Here is a 16,860-nt window from a genome sequence, read left to right as displayed (position 1 = left end):
AAATAAGGTCATAAATGTGCCGATTTACGATGATCTATACCACCTACTTGGACAATTTATGCAATATTAGCTGAAATTGGTCAAAGTTACTGCCTATGCCCTCTCCTGGAAAGCATTACGCACTCAGGCAAGCAATTTCGTCTAATTCTAAGAAGAAACTATTTTACACAAACCATACCCTAATTCAAACCATAGCGGTCAAAAGCTTTACCCTCTTTGAGGCCAAATCGACCCGAAAACTATAAATATTAACGATGATATCGCATACTCTGAAAATGTGTGCACACTAAGCGCACCGTCAAAAAAGCGAACATTCAGTATTTTAAAAACGCAGCCATGAAATATTTATCAAATTAACAATAAAACCCGATCAATTTTTTGATTCAATTCTGTTTACTTTGGTAAGAGTTCTGTAAAGTGTTTCTTGTTTTTATGAATGAGGTTGCGAAACTGGAGGTCTTGTTCTAAATAGGCCATTTCCGATATATTAAAATTCTAACTTGGCTCCATCACGTCGAGGTTGATTGATGAATAAATCATTTCTTTTGTTTTATTCCCCCAAGCCTCGGAGCCAAGTAAGAATATTAATATATCGGAATTGGCCTATTACAACCTCAGCGTGACAGAAATTTGTAGAGTCAGTTATTTTAATTTAGGTAAACATGGTAACGGATGGTTTGTAACTTCAATTTTTTAATTAAAAAGAGGCGAATAATCACAAATTAGCGTTAGAAAAAGAATAAATTACGACAAAAGAGTGAGTTTTTGTCACAATTCATAAATCAAATCTGACTTTTTCAAGGCAAACAATCACTTAACTCTTCAAGAGCATTCAAATACAGAAATGCGACACGATTCGGCGTCAAAAATGATAAATATAAGACTTCAGAATGACTAACTAATCATTAATGAGAAGTGACCATTTCGATTCAATCAATCAACCAACTCCTCAAGAGCATTCAAATAACAGGGAACCAAGACGCGGGATATGGAAAATGAGCCCAATATCCAGTGAATCGACGTCTAAAAATGATAACGTGCGTTGAAGAAAGCAGAAGAAAGTGAAGAGAAGAAAACTGATGTAACGAAATAGACTAAACTGAACACCTTTCAGACCTTGGCCGCTTTTGCGTTTTTATGAAAGCAAGCCCCGTTGCCAGGAATGTGATATTCCTTTGAATTCGTGTATCCCCAGGCTAAAAGCAGAAGTCACGGTTTCAGTGCCATTAATCACCAAAGTCTAGAATGATCACAATTTCAGCGTAAACCTCCGCGCTCAATTGGGCTTGTCGGATCGGGCTGTGTGTTTGCCAGAGAAAAACGAGCGAGATAAAATTGAGAACTAGTAGTTTTTCAAATTCGTTCTGTTGTAATAACTTTAAAAGGAAACTGCAACTCAAGAACCGGCCGCTGATTCATATTCTGCGGGTCTTCTTTACTCGAGTTAGGTCGCCATACGAGGAAGGTAAGATCTCAGTAGTCGCGATAAACATATAATGCACCAACTGCCGTCTTGGTTAAATTTGTAAACTTTCGATTCTTTGCAAACTTAGTATGTTGCAGGACTTTTCTAAAGGTATGCTGCTAAGACAAGTTACAGTTGAATCCCGGTAACTCGAACCCTCAATAACTCGAACCTCCCGCTGACTCGAACCTTTTTTAATTCCCGTTTAGGTCATTTTCTTACTAATTTTACACTCGGTAACTCGAACCTTCAATAACTCGAACCTTTTTTAATTCCCGTTTAGGTCATTTTCTTACTAATTTTACACTCAATAACTCGTACCTCCCGCTAACTCGAACCTTTTTTAATTCCCGTTTAGGTCATTTTCTTCCTAATTTTACACTCGGTAACTCGAACCTTCAATAACTCGAACCTTCCGCTAACTCGAACCTTTTGACTTCCTATTCCCCTTTAGGTAATTTTCTTACTAATTTTACCCTCGATAACTCAAACTCCCGATATATAATTCGAACCTTTTTCGATTTCCCTTGAAGGTTGGAGTTATCGGGATTCAACTGTACATGCTTTTGAACAGAAGAGCGCTTTTTTGTAAGTTGCGTAGTTGATCGTGTATAGGCATGAATAGATTGTGCTTGTAAATTCAGGAAATGTTGCTCCACAATATACCCAAAAGTTGCTCTAAAGTTGCTCAAATATCAAAAAGTTGCCACCAAAATTTAGAAAAGTTGCTTGCTCTCTAGAGTCGTTTTGTTTTAGATAAATACTCAAAACGTGTTTGTTCGTTTGCCATCTAAACATTTTCATTAAATATTCTTACAATTATTAAAAGGATCCAAAAATCAATTGTTATGCTGTGTGCTACTCACTAGTATTTTTAAAATAAAAAAAACAAAAAATAAATAAAAAAATTAATTAAAAAATTTAAAAAAAAAAAGAGTTTTGATAAAATCCTTCGAAATGAAACGACCTTTTATGGTTTGGATCGGTTTTATATCAATTTTTTGCTCAAAAGTTGCCAAGGAAGGCAAAAATTGCCCTAGGTTGCTGGTACTTCAAAAAGTTGCTCAAAACGCTAAAAGTTGCTCAAAAGTTGCCGAGCACAATCTATTTATGCCTACTGTCTAGCGCGTGTTGGAATTTAAAATGAATTAGTAAGTTAACATGGAACAGTTACATTAACATCAACAAGTTGGGTGGGGTTAGATAAGTAAATTATAAGTAAGGTACCTAAACCAATTTGTAAGCAATCAGGTGTAAGAAAGCGTTTATAAAATAAATGAGAGTTTTTACTGATCAATTTTAACAATGTAGCTGTGTTGGAAAGCGTGATTTTCCGGTTTTCAATCTTTTGTTTTAAAATTTTCCCGCGAAACTTCCACTCGGTCCTCTCCACGTCTACCTCATATCCAAGCGCTGTGCTGCTGTATTTCGTCAATTAATAACGGAAAACAGTTAACGCGAGGCTTGATGATCAGGTGCCAGAGCTCATCTGCCTTTTCGTCTATAGCAGTCCCACAACTCCACGCGCTCCGAGCACTACCATGAAACGACAATTCAACTGGTGACGACCTCGTCAGCCTTAAAAATGCTGGGCTGATTTCTGCTATAATTTGTCGGTGAATTTTCGGTGTTATTGTAAAAAAGCATTTCTATGATTTGCCCTCCCAAAGACCAAAGAAATAACGCCATAACTTGTACAAACTTTGCAGAAATAACGCCATAACATGTACAAACTTTGCGGCTTTAACCTCAGGCTCGTGGTTTCATTTGAGATTTGAAATTTAATTTCTTTTCAACAATTAGACTACGAGCCCGAGTTTTCTATGAACGAATAGTCAACGAGGAGCAGCCAAGTCGACTATTGCCGCTAGAAAACCAGGGATTGCAGAGGATTGCAGTCCTAAAACTACAATTTTATGCACTTTTAATCCAATCTGGATTTTCAATAGAACATGGCCGAGATTCTACTAAAGTTTATTAAAGTCCTGGGAAAAGGTGGTCGATTTATTAATTATAATGTTTCTCTATCTGAATCTTCAAAAGATTTCACCGGTCAAATACTATACTGGAGCACATTTGCATGGAATTTTATAATAATAGTAAGAGTAGAATGAAAAATTTTAAAACCTATCTGCAAAGGAATGATCCTAAAAAGTTTCTTTTATCTATTGTACTACTTCAATTGACATGCCCGTTCTTTATCCCTTATGGGGGGAAAGGCTCTCATCATTCAATCCTGAAATATCACGTGACGTACACGTCCTAATTTCTCATTAGTATTTAGTGCGTGCATCAGCCCTCCTAAAATCCTATTGTTCTCTTAGGAGGGTCAATAAAAGCCACAGAAAGAAGCTGCCTGGAATATACCCAGTAATGCTGTGAGCCGAAGTAATTATCTATATTAACTACCCATACTACCTTTCTTGTCGCACAAGCTTGAAGCTTTGATTAGACAACATTGATTGAAATAGCTTTATATATTGACATTTTGGATATAAATATATTATAACTTGGACATAAATATAGCAACTTGACATATAAATATCATTTTTCGACTATTTGATCATATTTGACAAGCATTTAGGCCATACAGATCTTAGTATTTCTCCACACTAGGTACCAAGTATTCCCTGTCCGCTGTTCGTGGTGAAATCTTCTTCTTTTCATTTCTTAGGGAACTTAGAAGTATACATTGTCTGCAAATTGGTAGGTTTAACTGTTTTTTGTTTTGCGAATTTGTCACAATTTTGAAATGTTTTGAGGATGATTTGTTGAGATAACAACGACTACATAAGCAACGTGACCGAGTGTGGACAAAACCTGGGCCCGGGCCCGGGCCCATGGGCTAGCCCATGGTCCGGCCTATGGGCTACCCTATGGGCTACCCCTAAATTTTATTTTTTTTTAATTTAATTTTTTTTCAGACTGTTATTAATTATTAATTATGTATTAATAAATTATAATAATTATTATATAAACATCAATGACATACTAGGAAATCTTTCGCAGGAAACGTTGTCTCACAATACTGAATAAGCCCAAGTTTATCGATATTAAGTCAAAACATCTTCCGGATTTTCCTCGGCAATCTTCGGAAGTCTTCGCAAATTTTCGGAAAAGTTCGAAAACTGTTTGAAAACATTTATATGACCCTCGGACAACATTTTGAAAATCTTCGGAAATCTTCGGAAAACGGTCGGAAATATACGGAAAATCTTCAAAAGCCTTGTTCATGCTTGTTGGTTGCTTGGAGATATGAAATGTACCTTGCACACTCGAAGATAATTTCATATTTCCACACAACCATGTATTATCTTCTATATATTATCATATATTTTTACATAAGGAAAGCTGGAAACAAGCAGCAGGGTTTTTTCCTGGGGTCCCAACTTATCAATGAATTATTGAGTGTTTGCCGCGGCCCTGTTAGGGTAGGTATACATGTCTCCCGTCTCCTTTTTCAAAGCTTGCCATGTCGCAACTAAGAATGGTCCGCATGTCACTGTCGTAATTTCGTCTTTCGTCTAAGGACGGGCGCGAGTAACAGAGCAGAAGCTTCTCAGATATTTTAATTTCTCAACCAATTAAAAACGTGGTCCTGGCCGGCGTAGTTCGTTGGATCGGGCACCCAACGAGAAAATTTTACTATAGGTGTCGGAACATCGTTTTTACGTTATAAGTGTCCTTTTTGTGTGATTTAAAGCCTTATTTTTAAACACTAAGAAAAGTGTATCTTTTCGGATACGCAAGCTAGTACTTTCAAACTTCAGAAAATTTTATGGACCAAAATACTATTACCCGAATTTACACCGAAACGGTCTGCTGGGTGCCCCTGTATTTTAAAAAGGGAGTTCATTTTTTTAATATCTGGACCAATTAAAAACGAGCAGTAGTTTTCGAGCAATTAAAAAACGACATGACTCTGAACTAAGTACACAGAGCAGAAGTTTTTTCGTGCATTTTTTTAAAACACAGTACACGTGAGTAACCTAGGTACACAGAGCAGAACTTTCTCCGGTATTTTAAAAAGGCAGTTAATGTTTTTAATGTCTCGACCAATTAAAAACGACGTGATTAAATTAGGTACGCAAAACATCGCAAAACATTTCTCCACCGATTTCTCGACCTCGACGGGCGATTAATTTTAGACTGCTGTCCGCTGTTTCAGGCGTTCACTGTCAATTTTTCAAAGGTGGGTTTGACCTCGCTCGGCTGAAATGACATCTGGGCTTGTTTGTCTTATTTCTTTATACTTTGCTATGCTTTATCAGGATGAAGTACGTTAGTTGGTTGCCAGCTCAGTGATTATAACAGCAACATTCTCGCTCTTCCGCTCTAATGCAAACCCTCATTAGTTTAACCTGAGTTTGTTCCTTTCAACTTTTTTTTATTGAATTTATAACTTTTTGATCAGCCACAGCCATAACGAATAAGGATCTGTCATATTGTACCCTTTATAGCGAAATACTGGTGAGTAGGACAAGCAAAGAAAATTTTTGACTGTTTGTATTTATCCACTTTTCGACTTGATAGCTGCGGGACCTAAAAGCATTCCCTGCATGCTGATGGGGCAGGGGATTTGTGTCGATTTGTGACTACATCAGGTTCGCCGTCGACCATTTAAGAACCCAAGAGATTCGCCGGTTTTTTTTTTTTAATTTTTTCCTTCGCTGTCGCTATTTCAATAAAAGTCTTGTCGTTCGTCGCCATTTTATTTTTTCCATGTCGCTGTTTAAACGCCGTGTCGCTTGTCGGAATTTACCCTTAAAGGGCCTCTTTGCCTTGCTAGCCGTTAACGAGCAGCTGTAAGATGTTAAAAGATAGTACATTTGTACAGTGTTTATACTGGCTAAAATAGCCGAGGTAAATCTGTCATGAAACACGATCACGATCAAATCGAATTGGCGGCCAAAGAAAGAGAAAAGCTGTGGCTCTTATTTTTGAGCTGCAAACTCACGTCTCAAGATTTCAGCGGTCTTACCTTTGCAGCACCCCAAGCTCAAGAAGTCGAGGCCAATTTCTCTTTGAAAGACAATGCGCGCTGGACGTGCAAAATCTTGGCCGAGAAACCAATTCTGGTTTAAATCCCTTTAACCCAGAAATTTCGTTGATTACATTGTCCTAGTGGTTGCTCCGGATTTGGCAAAGAAGGACGCCAGATTGATAGGTAGATTAAAAACGTGGAAACAATCAAAACGTGATAGAATGAGACTGACACAATCAGAAAATGGTTTACGGGGAGATCGAAAATGATCTTAAAAGTTATATTCCTTGCGCAAGTCAACAGACGCGCAGTTTACCTCGGGTTTACTTGTTTGCGCCTCCACGGCTGCCATCATCATGATCTAGACCACAAATGATTGTGTGAAAACGAAACCAAGCTCAGAATTGATCAAGTTCGCTGAAGTAAAGGACAAGGCCCAAATCAATTGTCTGTGCAGAAAATTTTTCTGCTCCTACAGAACTCCTGCCATATCAGTGTTATCATATGTGTTCTTCGATTGTCAGCGGTTTTGTGCTAACAGCATTTTTCTTCATTGTCTCTAACAGGGCCACAGGGCAGCAGCGCAGGATTTAAAATGGATGTGGCCAAAACGAAACTAAGGCTCTTTTTTTGCTTCTTCGTTCTGACGAGGAAACAGAAAAGAAACATACGAGTTTGTTTTGGCACAATCTTCATATTGTTGGCATTTTATGGAATACTCTATTATATTCAGGAAAAACAATCCCGCGGTATCAGCGTGACAAGTCCTGAAGCGTTTCAGTTAAATGCAACAAAGTTGATCTTGGTTTACACTCCACGGCGTTATGATCGCCAGCCATGGGGTCCACGATATGCCAAACAAGCGCAAGGTTACAAATTGGGTGTTGGCGTGACAAGTCCTAAATTAAAGGGAACAAAGTTGATCTTGGTTTACACTCAATGGTATTTCGAGCCATTGGGTCCACGAAATGCCAAAGAAGCGCAACGTTACAAATTTACAGATTGGGATGGCACTCCTTGCGAAGAGTCAAGATGTCAAATCACTTTTGATAAAGGCTTACGCAACGTTAGCGATGCAGTGCTCGTACACATCGGAGGAACGTACAGCCCCACATTTGACACTGAAGAAGCAAAGAGAAACAGGCCGTCCGCACAGAGATGGGTCTTGTACTCAAAAGAAAGTCCCGCAGTGGTGCCCGTAGGACCTCGAGCTGACGGTGTGTATAACTGGACTGCAACATATCGCCTAGATTCGGACTTTTTCGTCCCTTATGGATCTTATGCCCCATTGAACGTCCGAAACAAAGCAACTGGAGATGATATTACAGATGTCGAAGTAACTTCCGATCAGATGACGAAAACCACCAGGGACTTAAATATACAACCCGACGAGAATGTGAACTACGCACAGGGAAAAGATAAAATGGTCACTTTTGGTGTCAGCAACCACTGTGATGGACATAGAATTGAATTTGTGCGCGCACTCATGAAACACGTAAAAGTAAGTCTGTTTGGAAAATGTGCAACTAGGTTTGAATCGAATAACACGTGGAACTGTCCTCACAACATGGGAGATGGTTGTCTTGAAGAGTTTCAGCGCCACAAGTTCTACCTCGCATTTGAGAATAGTTTGTGTGTAGATTACATAACAGAGAAGTATTGGAGGAATTCACTAGAGCGAGGATTAGTGCCCATCGTTCTTGGAGGCGCACGTTACAGCCCCGAGCAGGTAATTCCTGGGTCTTTCATCAACGCAGCCGACTTTGATTCCGTTAAAGATCTTGCAGATTATCTAAAGTATTTGGATAAGAACGACACTGCCTATAACCAGTATTTTCAGTGGAAAACCAAATACAAGGTTGTCAAGTACCAGTTTTGGTTATGTCATTTGTGCAAGGCCCTTCACGATCCAACGAAACCGCACAAAATTTATCACAAAATGTCAGAGTTTTGGGGGGTTAAAGGAGCTTGTAAAGTTGGCGAAGAGCGCATTCAAAGAATTATCAGCAGGGGCTGAGAAAAGGGCACATTGGTTTAGAACATCCTACAATTTAGAGCAAAAATTTGTGCGATTTTATGCCTCAAGTCAGATTCTACCAATACAAGTAATGTGTCGTTTTTTGTTTTGTCCAGCGCATTTTCTGCAATTTATTGGGATTTAAAATGATTGAGTATGTCAACATGGTACAGTTACACCTTTCCGGACACCTTTGGGACCGGCCGCAGCTGTTCGTCTTAGAGAGGGTGTCCGCTCTGTAGAGAGTCGAGGTAATTTGACACCAGTAATTCTGAGATAATAAAGCTAAACCTTTGCACAATGCAACAAACCTTGCTTACTGCAACAAGACACAAATAATAAAAGGACCGTAGTTTCTTGTTAAAGCAAAAATTGAGAGTATCTACAAACTGTAATACTGTAAGTAGAAAACGACCTCTTTAGTGTCCATACACGTAAGCAGAGAAGTAATCCGTTAAAGCGTCATTGTTTGTGGTTAGTAAGCTTTGTAAACACTTATCCTTAGGGCGCTGACTAACTTTGCTTTAGGTCGATACGAAGTTTGGGCGTATTTTTACTAATAAAACATGATAAAAACACTCCTCAAGTGTCCGTTAATGATTTCAAAGTGTCCATTGTCCGTCTTATAGGGAGTTTGGTTACAGTAAAATGACTGAAAAACGGCAGGGACCATCAACAGGTGTCCGTCTTATAGAGGTGTCCGTTACGAGAGGGTTGACTGTAGTAAATTATAGGAAAGCTACCTAAACCAATTCTGTACGTTTATAAATAAATTAATTCTGAAATGAATTGCAATGTAATTCTGACTTATCCTGCAAAAGAAGGAAAACAGAAGTCCACTCCATGAGCACGCCAACGAATTAAATGGCTTTCCGGCTTGCACCGGAAAAAACATCCTGGCAAGACATGAAATAAGAGTAGGGAAGCACATGTTACTTTTAATAAACACGCTAATTAACCAAGTATAGGAGATACTGTGATATGAAATTTATTGCTGGCTGAAGATCGACTGTGTCGACAGTGAGGGATCTCAGCTGCTTATCTCTTTACGAGCGGAGGTCACAATAAGTCTATTCAGATTTCCAAATCGTTTCTGGAGAATGCCCCCACGCCCCTTTGTACTTGCTACCCTGCAAAAGTCTTGAAAGAGCCTTTCCCTTCTCTCTGCCAAAAGCTTATCTTCCAAATAAATACCCTGCCTTTCAAGTTGGCTGAATTATGCCTTAGTTCCTTGTGTTTCCATCAAAAGTCCTTGTTTTTGGGTCTTCAGAATTGCTTCGGCTAATAGATTATTAAAACGTCTGCAATTAATTGGTTGCAACCGGCGTAAATAACTACATAGTCACGGCCGTTTTCGGTGAGAGATGTGGTGAAAGTGAAAGCTGTTTGCTTCGTTTGGCTGCTTTCAGTGGATACTGGCACTTTTACTCCTAATTTTCGGTGACACCCAATATAACTCGGTTGACCACTCCCAGTAGAGTCAAATATATTTTTTTTGCTCCATTCTAAGTCCAGTCCACTTCCTTTAATGCTTCTTTTTCATCAAGAACTTCAACCAGCCTGTTATTCGTTATCTTAAGTTCTTCACAAAGTCTCATTGCACTATCCATCATATATCCCATGCCTTGGACTCTGGCCCCTTTTTCCTGGATAAGTCGATCAATGTTCATCAGGTCGTTGCGTAATTCGTCGTCTGACGGCGCCTCAGGCACCATAACCCTGTCAGTGATATCAGCGAGTGTCAGGCAGTCTTTAGATGTTCCTGTGTTATCCATATATAGAGCGAATGGAAGTGGAAGCGATCCCACTTACAAACGGCATTGAGCCGGGTGTTCAATCCATAAAATAAACACTGTTTTCAAATTACGCCTTGTTAACACTCCACTCTTTAAGAGAAAATCCGTCTTGAAGGACCAAAATTGTGTGCAGAAAATTGCTTGTTTTAGTGAAAACACGACATTTATTACAACGTACAGACAAAAAAAATTTGATCATAGAATACACTCGGCTGGTCGGCTAGATAGCTTGCTGTCCCTATGTTGACAATTAGGGGTGGTTGTTTAGGCGGTTCATGGACCGGTTCCACAAGGTAGTCTATGACCTGGGTCCAAGTTTTGCAAACCGAATAAGGAGCGCACCTCAAAATTACCCAAAAATACTATACTGACCGCCGTTCGTGGTTGAATTGCTCCCTTTTCATTCCTTGGGAAACTGCATTGTTTGCACATTGGTAGGTTTACTTTTGTATTGAGAATTTTATCTCGATTTTGAAATTTCCTGAGGATAATTTATTGTGGATAACCACTAGTATTTACGCAAAGTGACTTGAGTGCATAAGGCAGCCGCGTTTCTGACACGAAAATTCTCTAACTCTTTCTTCTTGCACGAACGCACAAATAACATTGTTCTGTGATTTAATTTCCTGTCATCAGTAACTTGTATTTTTAAAACATTTTGCTTTGGAAAATTAAGCAATAATGTATGTGTATTTTTGTTCCTTATTCCCAAACTACCTATGGTTTATATCGTAGATTACAGTCAAGTTAGCGACATGATATCGAAGGATATAACTCTAGTTAAAACTTGAGTTGCGACGTCCTAATCTTATTAAGCAAAATTGAATAAAAAAAACAAAAACTACCATTAGGAAATAGATTTTAATACTTTTCGTGGCTTAAGAGAAACAATATTTATTCATCACTGTCTTATTATATCTGAACTGATATAAATGCAAATTTCAGATCAGTAGTTAGCACAAACGGAAGCGTCATACGCTATAATCTAAGAATATTCACAATAACATTTTCAGCCTAACTTCGGCCGAAAAATAAGAATGTTCAGCTTGGGCCGGAAAAACAATATTCTTATAGAAAAAAGAGTGTACTCAGCAACGATAAACGTAGTAGTGAGAGGCGAATTAAAGTTTTTAACCACACGAACCAAAAAAAAAAAAACAAGATAACACCATTGTAGCAAGCCGGCGCTTCGCAAATTATAAACTGGAAAACCCGCAGGGTAAGTCAAATTACAGACAATGAGTAAAATAAACGAAACTCTGAAATAATTGCGTTGTTAAATGTTATATTCCTTGTGCAAGTCAGTTGAAGTAGTTAACATAGTGTTTACTTGTTTACGGCTCCGCGGCTGTCATCATCCGCCGACTATAATCTGATTGACAAAATAGGCGTACGAGGCGGGAGGGCGAGGGGGGGCTGCAGCCCCCCCCCACTGCCAAAATTTTTCGGGCAAAATGCTTTGAATTCGGGCAACAAGCCTAAAAAAAAAATAGAAAATAAGCCGAAAAGTCTATATAGTCAAATTACGTTCAAATCGAATTACTCCAACCGGAAAAGTATTGTAAATAATTTATACCTAACTTTGTTGTTCAAAAGTCCAAATTTCTCATTCATCTGCGTTCGTTTCCTCTCGCAAATTGCTATGATCATGTTCGATTTTTCTCGCAAATTCTGCGTGATTGACTCCTCAGTTGCAATCAGCTTTTCCATAGCTTGAGCGTTTGTGCACAGTGGATTTAGTGTAAGATCTTTAAGGTGTTAGAAATGTTATGAAGCTCATGCTTTCGACTCAAATGTTGAGTTCTAGCTCAGGACTAGCTGAGGGTGCTAATGGGGTTAACAGTTAACTGACAATTGGCCAAAAAAATAGTAGTTAACTGATATTTGGCCAAAAAATTAGTAGTTAACTGATAAATGAAACGTTAACAGTTAAGTGACATTCTATTAATTTTACTGAATACGATTGTTGCTGTTATTAAAAACAACAAGTTTTTTCCTAACACCAAAGCCATTTCGTGGCATTTACCTGCCCCGCTGCGTGACCAGGTGGCATATTAACTGATATTATAATTATGTGGAAGGTACCAGGGTCGTCCCAGGCACATGTTGATCTCCGCATGGTGATGGCGTCAAGTGGGGTGTGGTCAAAGTTATTCTAAGTTTTTATCGAGATGATGACGAAGGATCGACATTCAAACGAAAACAGAGTTCGCGTACGGCTTGACATGGCAAAGCACAATTCAATGGACATAGCTTGTAAACATTTGATCGATTTCATGGAAATCAGTCAAATGACAAGCGGAAAAGTTTGGACTCGCTGCATTTGATTTTAAGTTGTTGCCTACACACGGAACTGCCATGGACACTAAAATGGCGGACGCATCATACTAGTCAGGGTTTGTTTCAGTACACTTCTCGTGTCACCCACCGAAAGTTAGTAAAGGTTTTATCAGTGGGGACGCCTGAGACTGCTTAGAACAAATTCCTGTCAAACAAAGTTTGATGAGAAAATCCAATCAAGAGAAAAGCCCTAGGAACGAGGTTGGAAAAAATCAAGCACTTCCAATCACATTTTATAGAGAGAGGTTACCCATAAAGCTTAGTCTAAAGAACTCTCTTGGAAGTTAATTTTGAAATCAGGGAGTAGACTCTCCAACCAAAACTTAAATCTTGCCTTTTGTAACGCAATACCAACCAGCAGTACCAAACACAGTCCGAACTTGAAGCAAATACTCATGAAAAATTGGCATTTTATAGAACAACAACCATTGCACAAAAAAATATTCAAAGAACCTTCCTTAATATTATACAAAAGGGGTATTAGGTCTTTCAAAGATATACTCGTGAGATCGAAATTATGAAAATGGCTAATACACGTGCGTGAGAGTCATGCATGCCTGTATTTTTATTTTTTATCACTGACGTGCTGAAGTAAAGAAAATTCAGGTTATGACGCAATAATTTTCGCTGTAAGAATAGGAAAGTTAATAGATAACTAAAATTAGTAGTTAACTGACAATTGGCCAAAAAAATAGCAGTTAACTGACAATTGGCCTACAAATTAGTAGTTAACTGACAATTGGGTACCCCCATTAGCACCCTCCTAGCTTGAAACTTTCAACGAAATGTTTCAAAACCAATTCATCCCTGCATGTTTTACACGCTTTTGTATTACTTTCAAATGGAGGAAAACAATGTAAATTGGCTCCCCAAAATTAATATCATTTTTTTCTGAAGTAGAGTGAATAAATAAAAGATATCCGAAAAAGGATTCAGTGCATTGACCCTTCGGATAACGCCACGAAATTAATTTAAGAACTTAAGCACGCAGGCGAAGTTTGTACACAACTATTTCAATGCATGTTTTATTTTTTCATTTTACATGCCTCTTTATTCGGCTTTCAACCCATGCCATTTTTTTTTTCGGGCAAAAAGGTTTCCGCCTCCCTGGACCGAAGGTGCCCGTACGCCTATGCTGATTGTGTTAAAACGAAGCTAAGCACAGAATCGATCAAGTTGACAAACATAAAGGACAGGACCCAAAGAAAAGACCCAAATCAATTGGCTATGCAGAAATTTTGCTCTATTCCTACAGAACTTCTGACCTACTCACGATTCTTCCTTTGACAGCGCTTTTGAGCTAACAGCATTTTACTTCATCGTCTCTAACAGGGCCAGAGGACAGTAGCGCAGGATTTAAAATGGATGTGGTGAAAAGGAAACTGTGGCGCTTTTTCTGCTTATTTCTTCTGTCAAGGAGACAGAAAAGAAACTTACGGGTTTGTTTTGGCGCAATCTTCATATTGTTGGCATGTTATGGAATATTCTATTTTATAAAATAATTAAGATAGTACGCGCGCTCTCATTGGTCGATAGGTGTGTTTAGATGAGAGTATGTAAACACGGTTCTGACGTCACGCTTTCTGTGTTTCCCGGCACAATTTTCTTACTAATTTTCTTACTAATTTTACCCTCGATAACTCAAACTCCCGATATATAATTCGAACCTTTCTCGATTTCCCTTGAAGGTTCGAGTTATCGGGATTCAACTGTACATGCTTTTGAACAGAAGAGCGTATTTTTGTAAGTTGCGTAGTTGATGGTGTAGCGCAGCAAATTTGCGAGTACGCGCTTGCGGATAAATAATAATACATGTAATCACGAATATCGCATAAAAATTAAGCTGCCCTTAGAAACTCGAAACTTTCTAAAACAGCCGGTGTTCCTAAGGCCCGGTTCAGACGCCGTACTTTTCATGAGCCGAATTCAATTCGAATTTGGACCGACCCAAATTGACAAAAGTACGCCTCTCGATTCAGACGCCGTACTTTTGGCCGTTCCGAGGCCGTTCCTAATACAGATCCAATAAAACCAATCAAAGTTTTCAAAATACATTATAATGATTTATGAATTAGGATCGGCACATGAAAAGTACGGCGTCTGAATCAAAGCCGTTCCACAGGCGAAATTCTCGGCCAAGCCAGGCGGGAAGAACGGGTGAGCCGTTCCAAATTGAAATAGCCGTTCTAATTTGATTCAGACGCCGATCTTTTCATGTACTTAATTCAAGGAATTACGGTTCGGCTCATGAAAAGATCGGCGTAAAAACTTCGCCTAGATTCTTTCTATTTTTCTCAGAACACGCTGATGTTTTCTGAGCCTCGTGAGGGGTATATTCATTTGCATTCTTTTTTCAGACCTCGCACGCGCGGGCTTTGCTATTGCTGACTCTTCTTAAGACCACTTAATGCTTGGTGTGATGTTTGTAAATTTAAATTTATATGTAGGAGACCAATTATATTTTTGACGCCCATCAGTATAACCGGTATTTTTATCTAGTCCCTCTGGTCCCCTTGCGTCTGCGGAGAAAGTTGAACCAAATCCATTCTTATCCGCAGACGCGAAACGTCCATACATTTTCCCTTTTTTATTTTACGCACGTAAAGCCAGTAAAATTCGCGTCCATTAACGTGTGTGAAATTATGCAACAGAGAAATCTACCCTTACAGCCGCGTTCCTGATGCGAAAATTGCTTAACACTCCCTTTTTACGTTGTTCTTTGATATATTTCCTGTAATTTCACAACATTTTGCTTTGGAAAATCCCGAAATAATGGATGTACAATTCCTTTTCCTTATTGCTACTTCTGTTACCACCTATTGTTTATATTTAACAATTATTCAACAATTATCACTGAGCCTGAGGCGAATGATTGTTTAAGTATAATTTTTAGAAGTGATTATCAAGAACTGAAAAATAACAAAAGAACATAAAAAGTGCTCGCGTGCATACGGTGTAAACCAGTTTAATTCATCGATTGCAATCAGAATTTACACTTTTAACCCTAACACTAACCCTAACTGCACTCTTAAAAAGACTTTAAGCAATAAAACGGAACAAAGCAAACGCTACGAGAAAGATAGATATCCGGTGCCTTTGTTTAATTGTTTATGGCTTCTGAGCGAACATGCGAGAATCCTCTCCAAAGCTCCTGTCAGAAGAGAATTGAATAATGTTTGCTCAATCGATCTGACTGAGTTTTTCATGGCCGCGTACGATCTCCAAAATCACCGTGTTTACGATCAATTCTAATGCCTTGAGAACCATCTCTTGAAAATATTTTCGGTCCAAAAGCCTCGGTAGTCAATTTGTAAAATTCCAAATGTTGTAAAAATCCATAACTTGAAGTGGTTTCTTTCAAATGAAGGAAAATTTTACTCAGCAAAAACGTCCATGTTCACTTGCCTTGATGTCACAGAATATTAGGAACCTTCAAATCGGAGTACGAGTACGAGATAGAGTACAAGTACGACTTTCAAATTTCAATCCTGTTACGTTCCCAGACTCTTTACTCCTCCCTGGTGCCGACCAGTTGAAAAGAAGATTATTGGAAAGAACGATAATGTCGTCTAGACGTCTTTAACATCTAAGACGTTAAAGGCGTCTGGTATAAAAACGGGACGCATTTAGTGGACAGCTTTACAGAAAAAAATAATAAGAAAGATTGGGTTCGACACTCGGCGGACACTGGACACGAAAACGTAAAGCCATCAGACGTTAAAGGCGTCTGTCTTATATACTGTTTTTATACTAGTTAACGACGTCCCGTTTTTATACTAGACGGCTTTAACGTCTGAGACGTTAAAGCTGTCCGATAAGAGCGTCGTTCGGACGCTTTTACGAAAAGACGTTAAAGCCATCAGACGTTAAAGGCGTCTGTCTTATTTACCGTTTTTATACTAGACGTTAATGTCGTCTCGAGACAGCTTTAACGTCTAAGACGGCTTTAACGTCTCTAGCATAAAAACGGCCATTCTCGTTACCGTACTCCGATGTGAAGGTCCCCATTGTCAAGTCAGTAGCGACTTCCTTTTTATTGCAGTTTTTTTGCAAATCTTCGTTTTTTTTAAAGCAGATCTTCACTTTATCTTCGTTCTTTTTTTTTCGCGAAATGCGGTCAATGTAATGTTTACGAGTTTTGACAGTTTTAGATCTGAGTGTTCAATTTGATCACGCGAATTTAAGTCAATTTCAGATCTTCGCTTCAATATTGAGATAGTTTTTTCCGCGGTGATCTTGGCGTCCTTGATTTCTTCGG

At 38.7% G+C, this 16,860-nt stretch overlaps 1 protein-coding gene across 2 annotated transcripts; it reads left to right on the top strand.

Annotated features, from left to right (window-relative positions):
• The first annotated feature begins 1,282 nt into the window (after window positions 1-1,282).
• On the top strand, window positions 1,283-9,188 carry LOC144641720 (3-galactosyl-N-acetylglucosaminide 4-alpha-L-fucosyltransferase FUT3-like). Of its 2 annotated transcripts, none has more exons than XM_078500750.1 (2): window positions 1,283-1,465; window positions 7,037-9,188. In XM_078500750.1, exon 2 carries the CDS (start codon window positions 7,045-7,047, stop codon window positions 8,464-8,466), a length of 1,422 nt encoding a protein of 473 aa, XP_078356876.1. In that variant the 5' UTR covers window positions 1,283-1,465; window positions 7,037-7,044; the 3' UTR covers window positions 8,467-9,188. The 2 variants fall into 2 exon arrangements, with proteins under 2 accessions (XP_078356876.1, XP_078356875.1); XM_078500749.1 differs by lacking the exon at window positions 1,283-1,465 and adding an exon at window positions 5,642-5,657 and having other exon boundaries at window positions 7,016-9,188.
• The last annotated feature ends 7,672 nt before the right edge of the window (window positions 9,189-16,860 follow it).

This window comes from Oculina patagonica, chromosome 2 (genome assembly GCF_052425735.1).
Source record: "Oculina patagonica isolate OP01 chromosome 2, crgOcupat, whole genome shotgun sequence".
Taxonomy (NCBI): domain Eukaryota; kingdom Metazoa; phylum Cnidaria; class Anthozoa; order Scleractinia; family Oculinidae; genus Oculina; species Oculina patagonica.
This window is presented reverse-complemented; position numbering and strand designations above follow the sequence as displayed.

Bases quoted from the DNA above. Each gene is read 5' to 3' on its own strand.
- LOC144641720 (XM_078500750.1), top strand. From the start codon at position 7,045: ATGGATGTGGCCAAAACGAAACTAAGGCTCTTTTTTTGCTTCTTCGTT.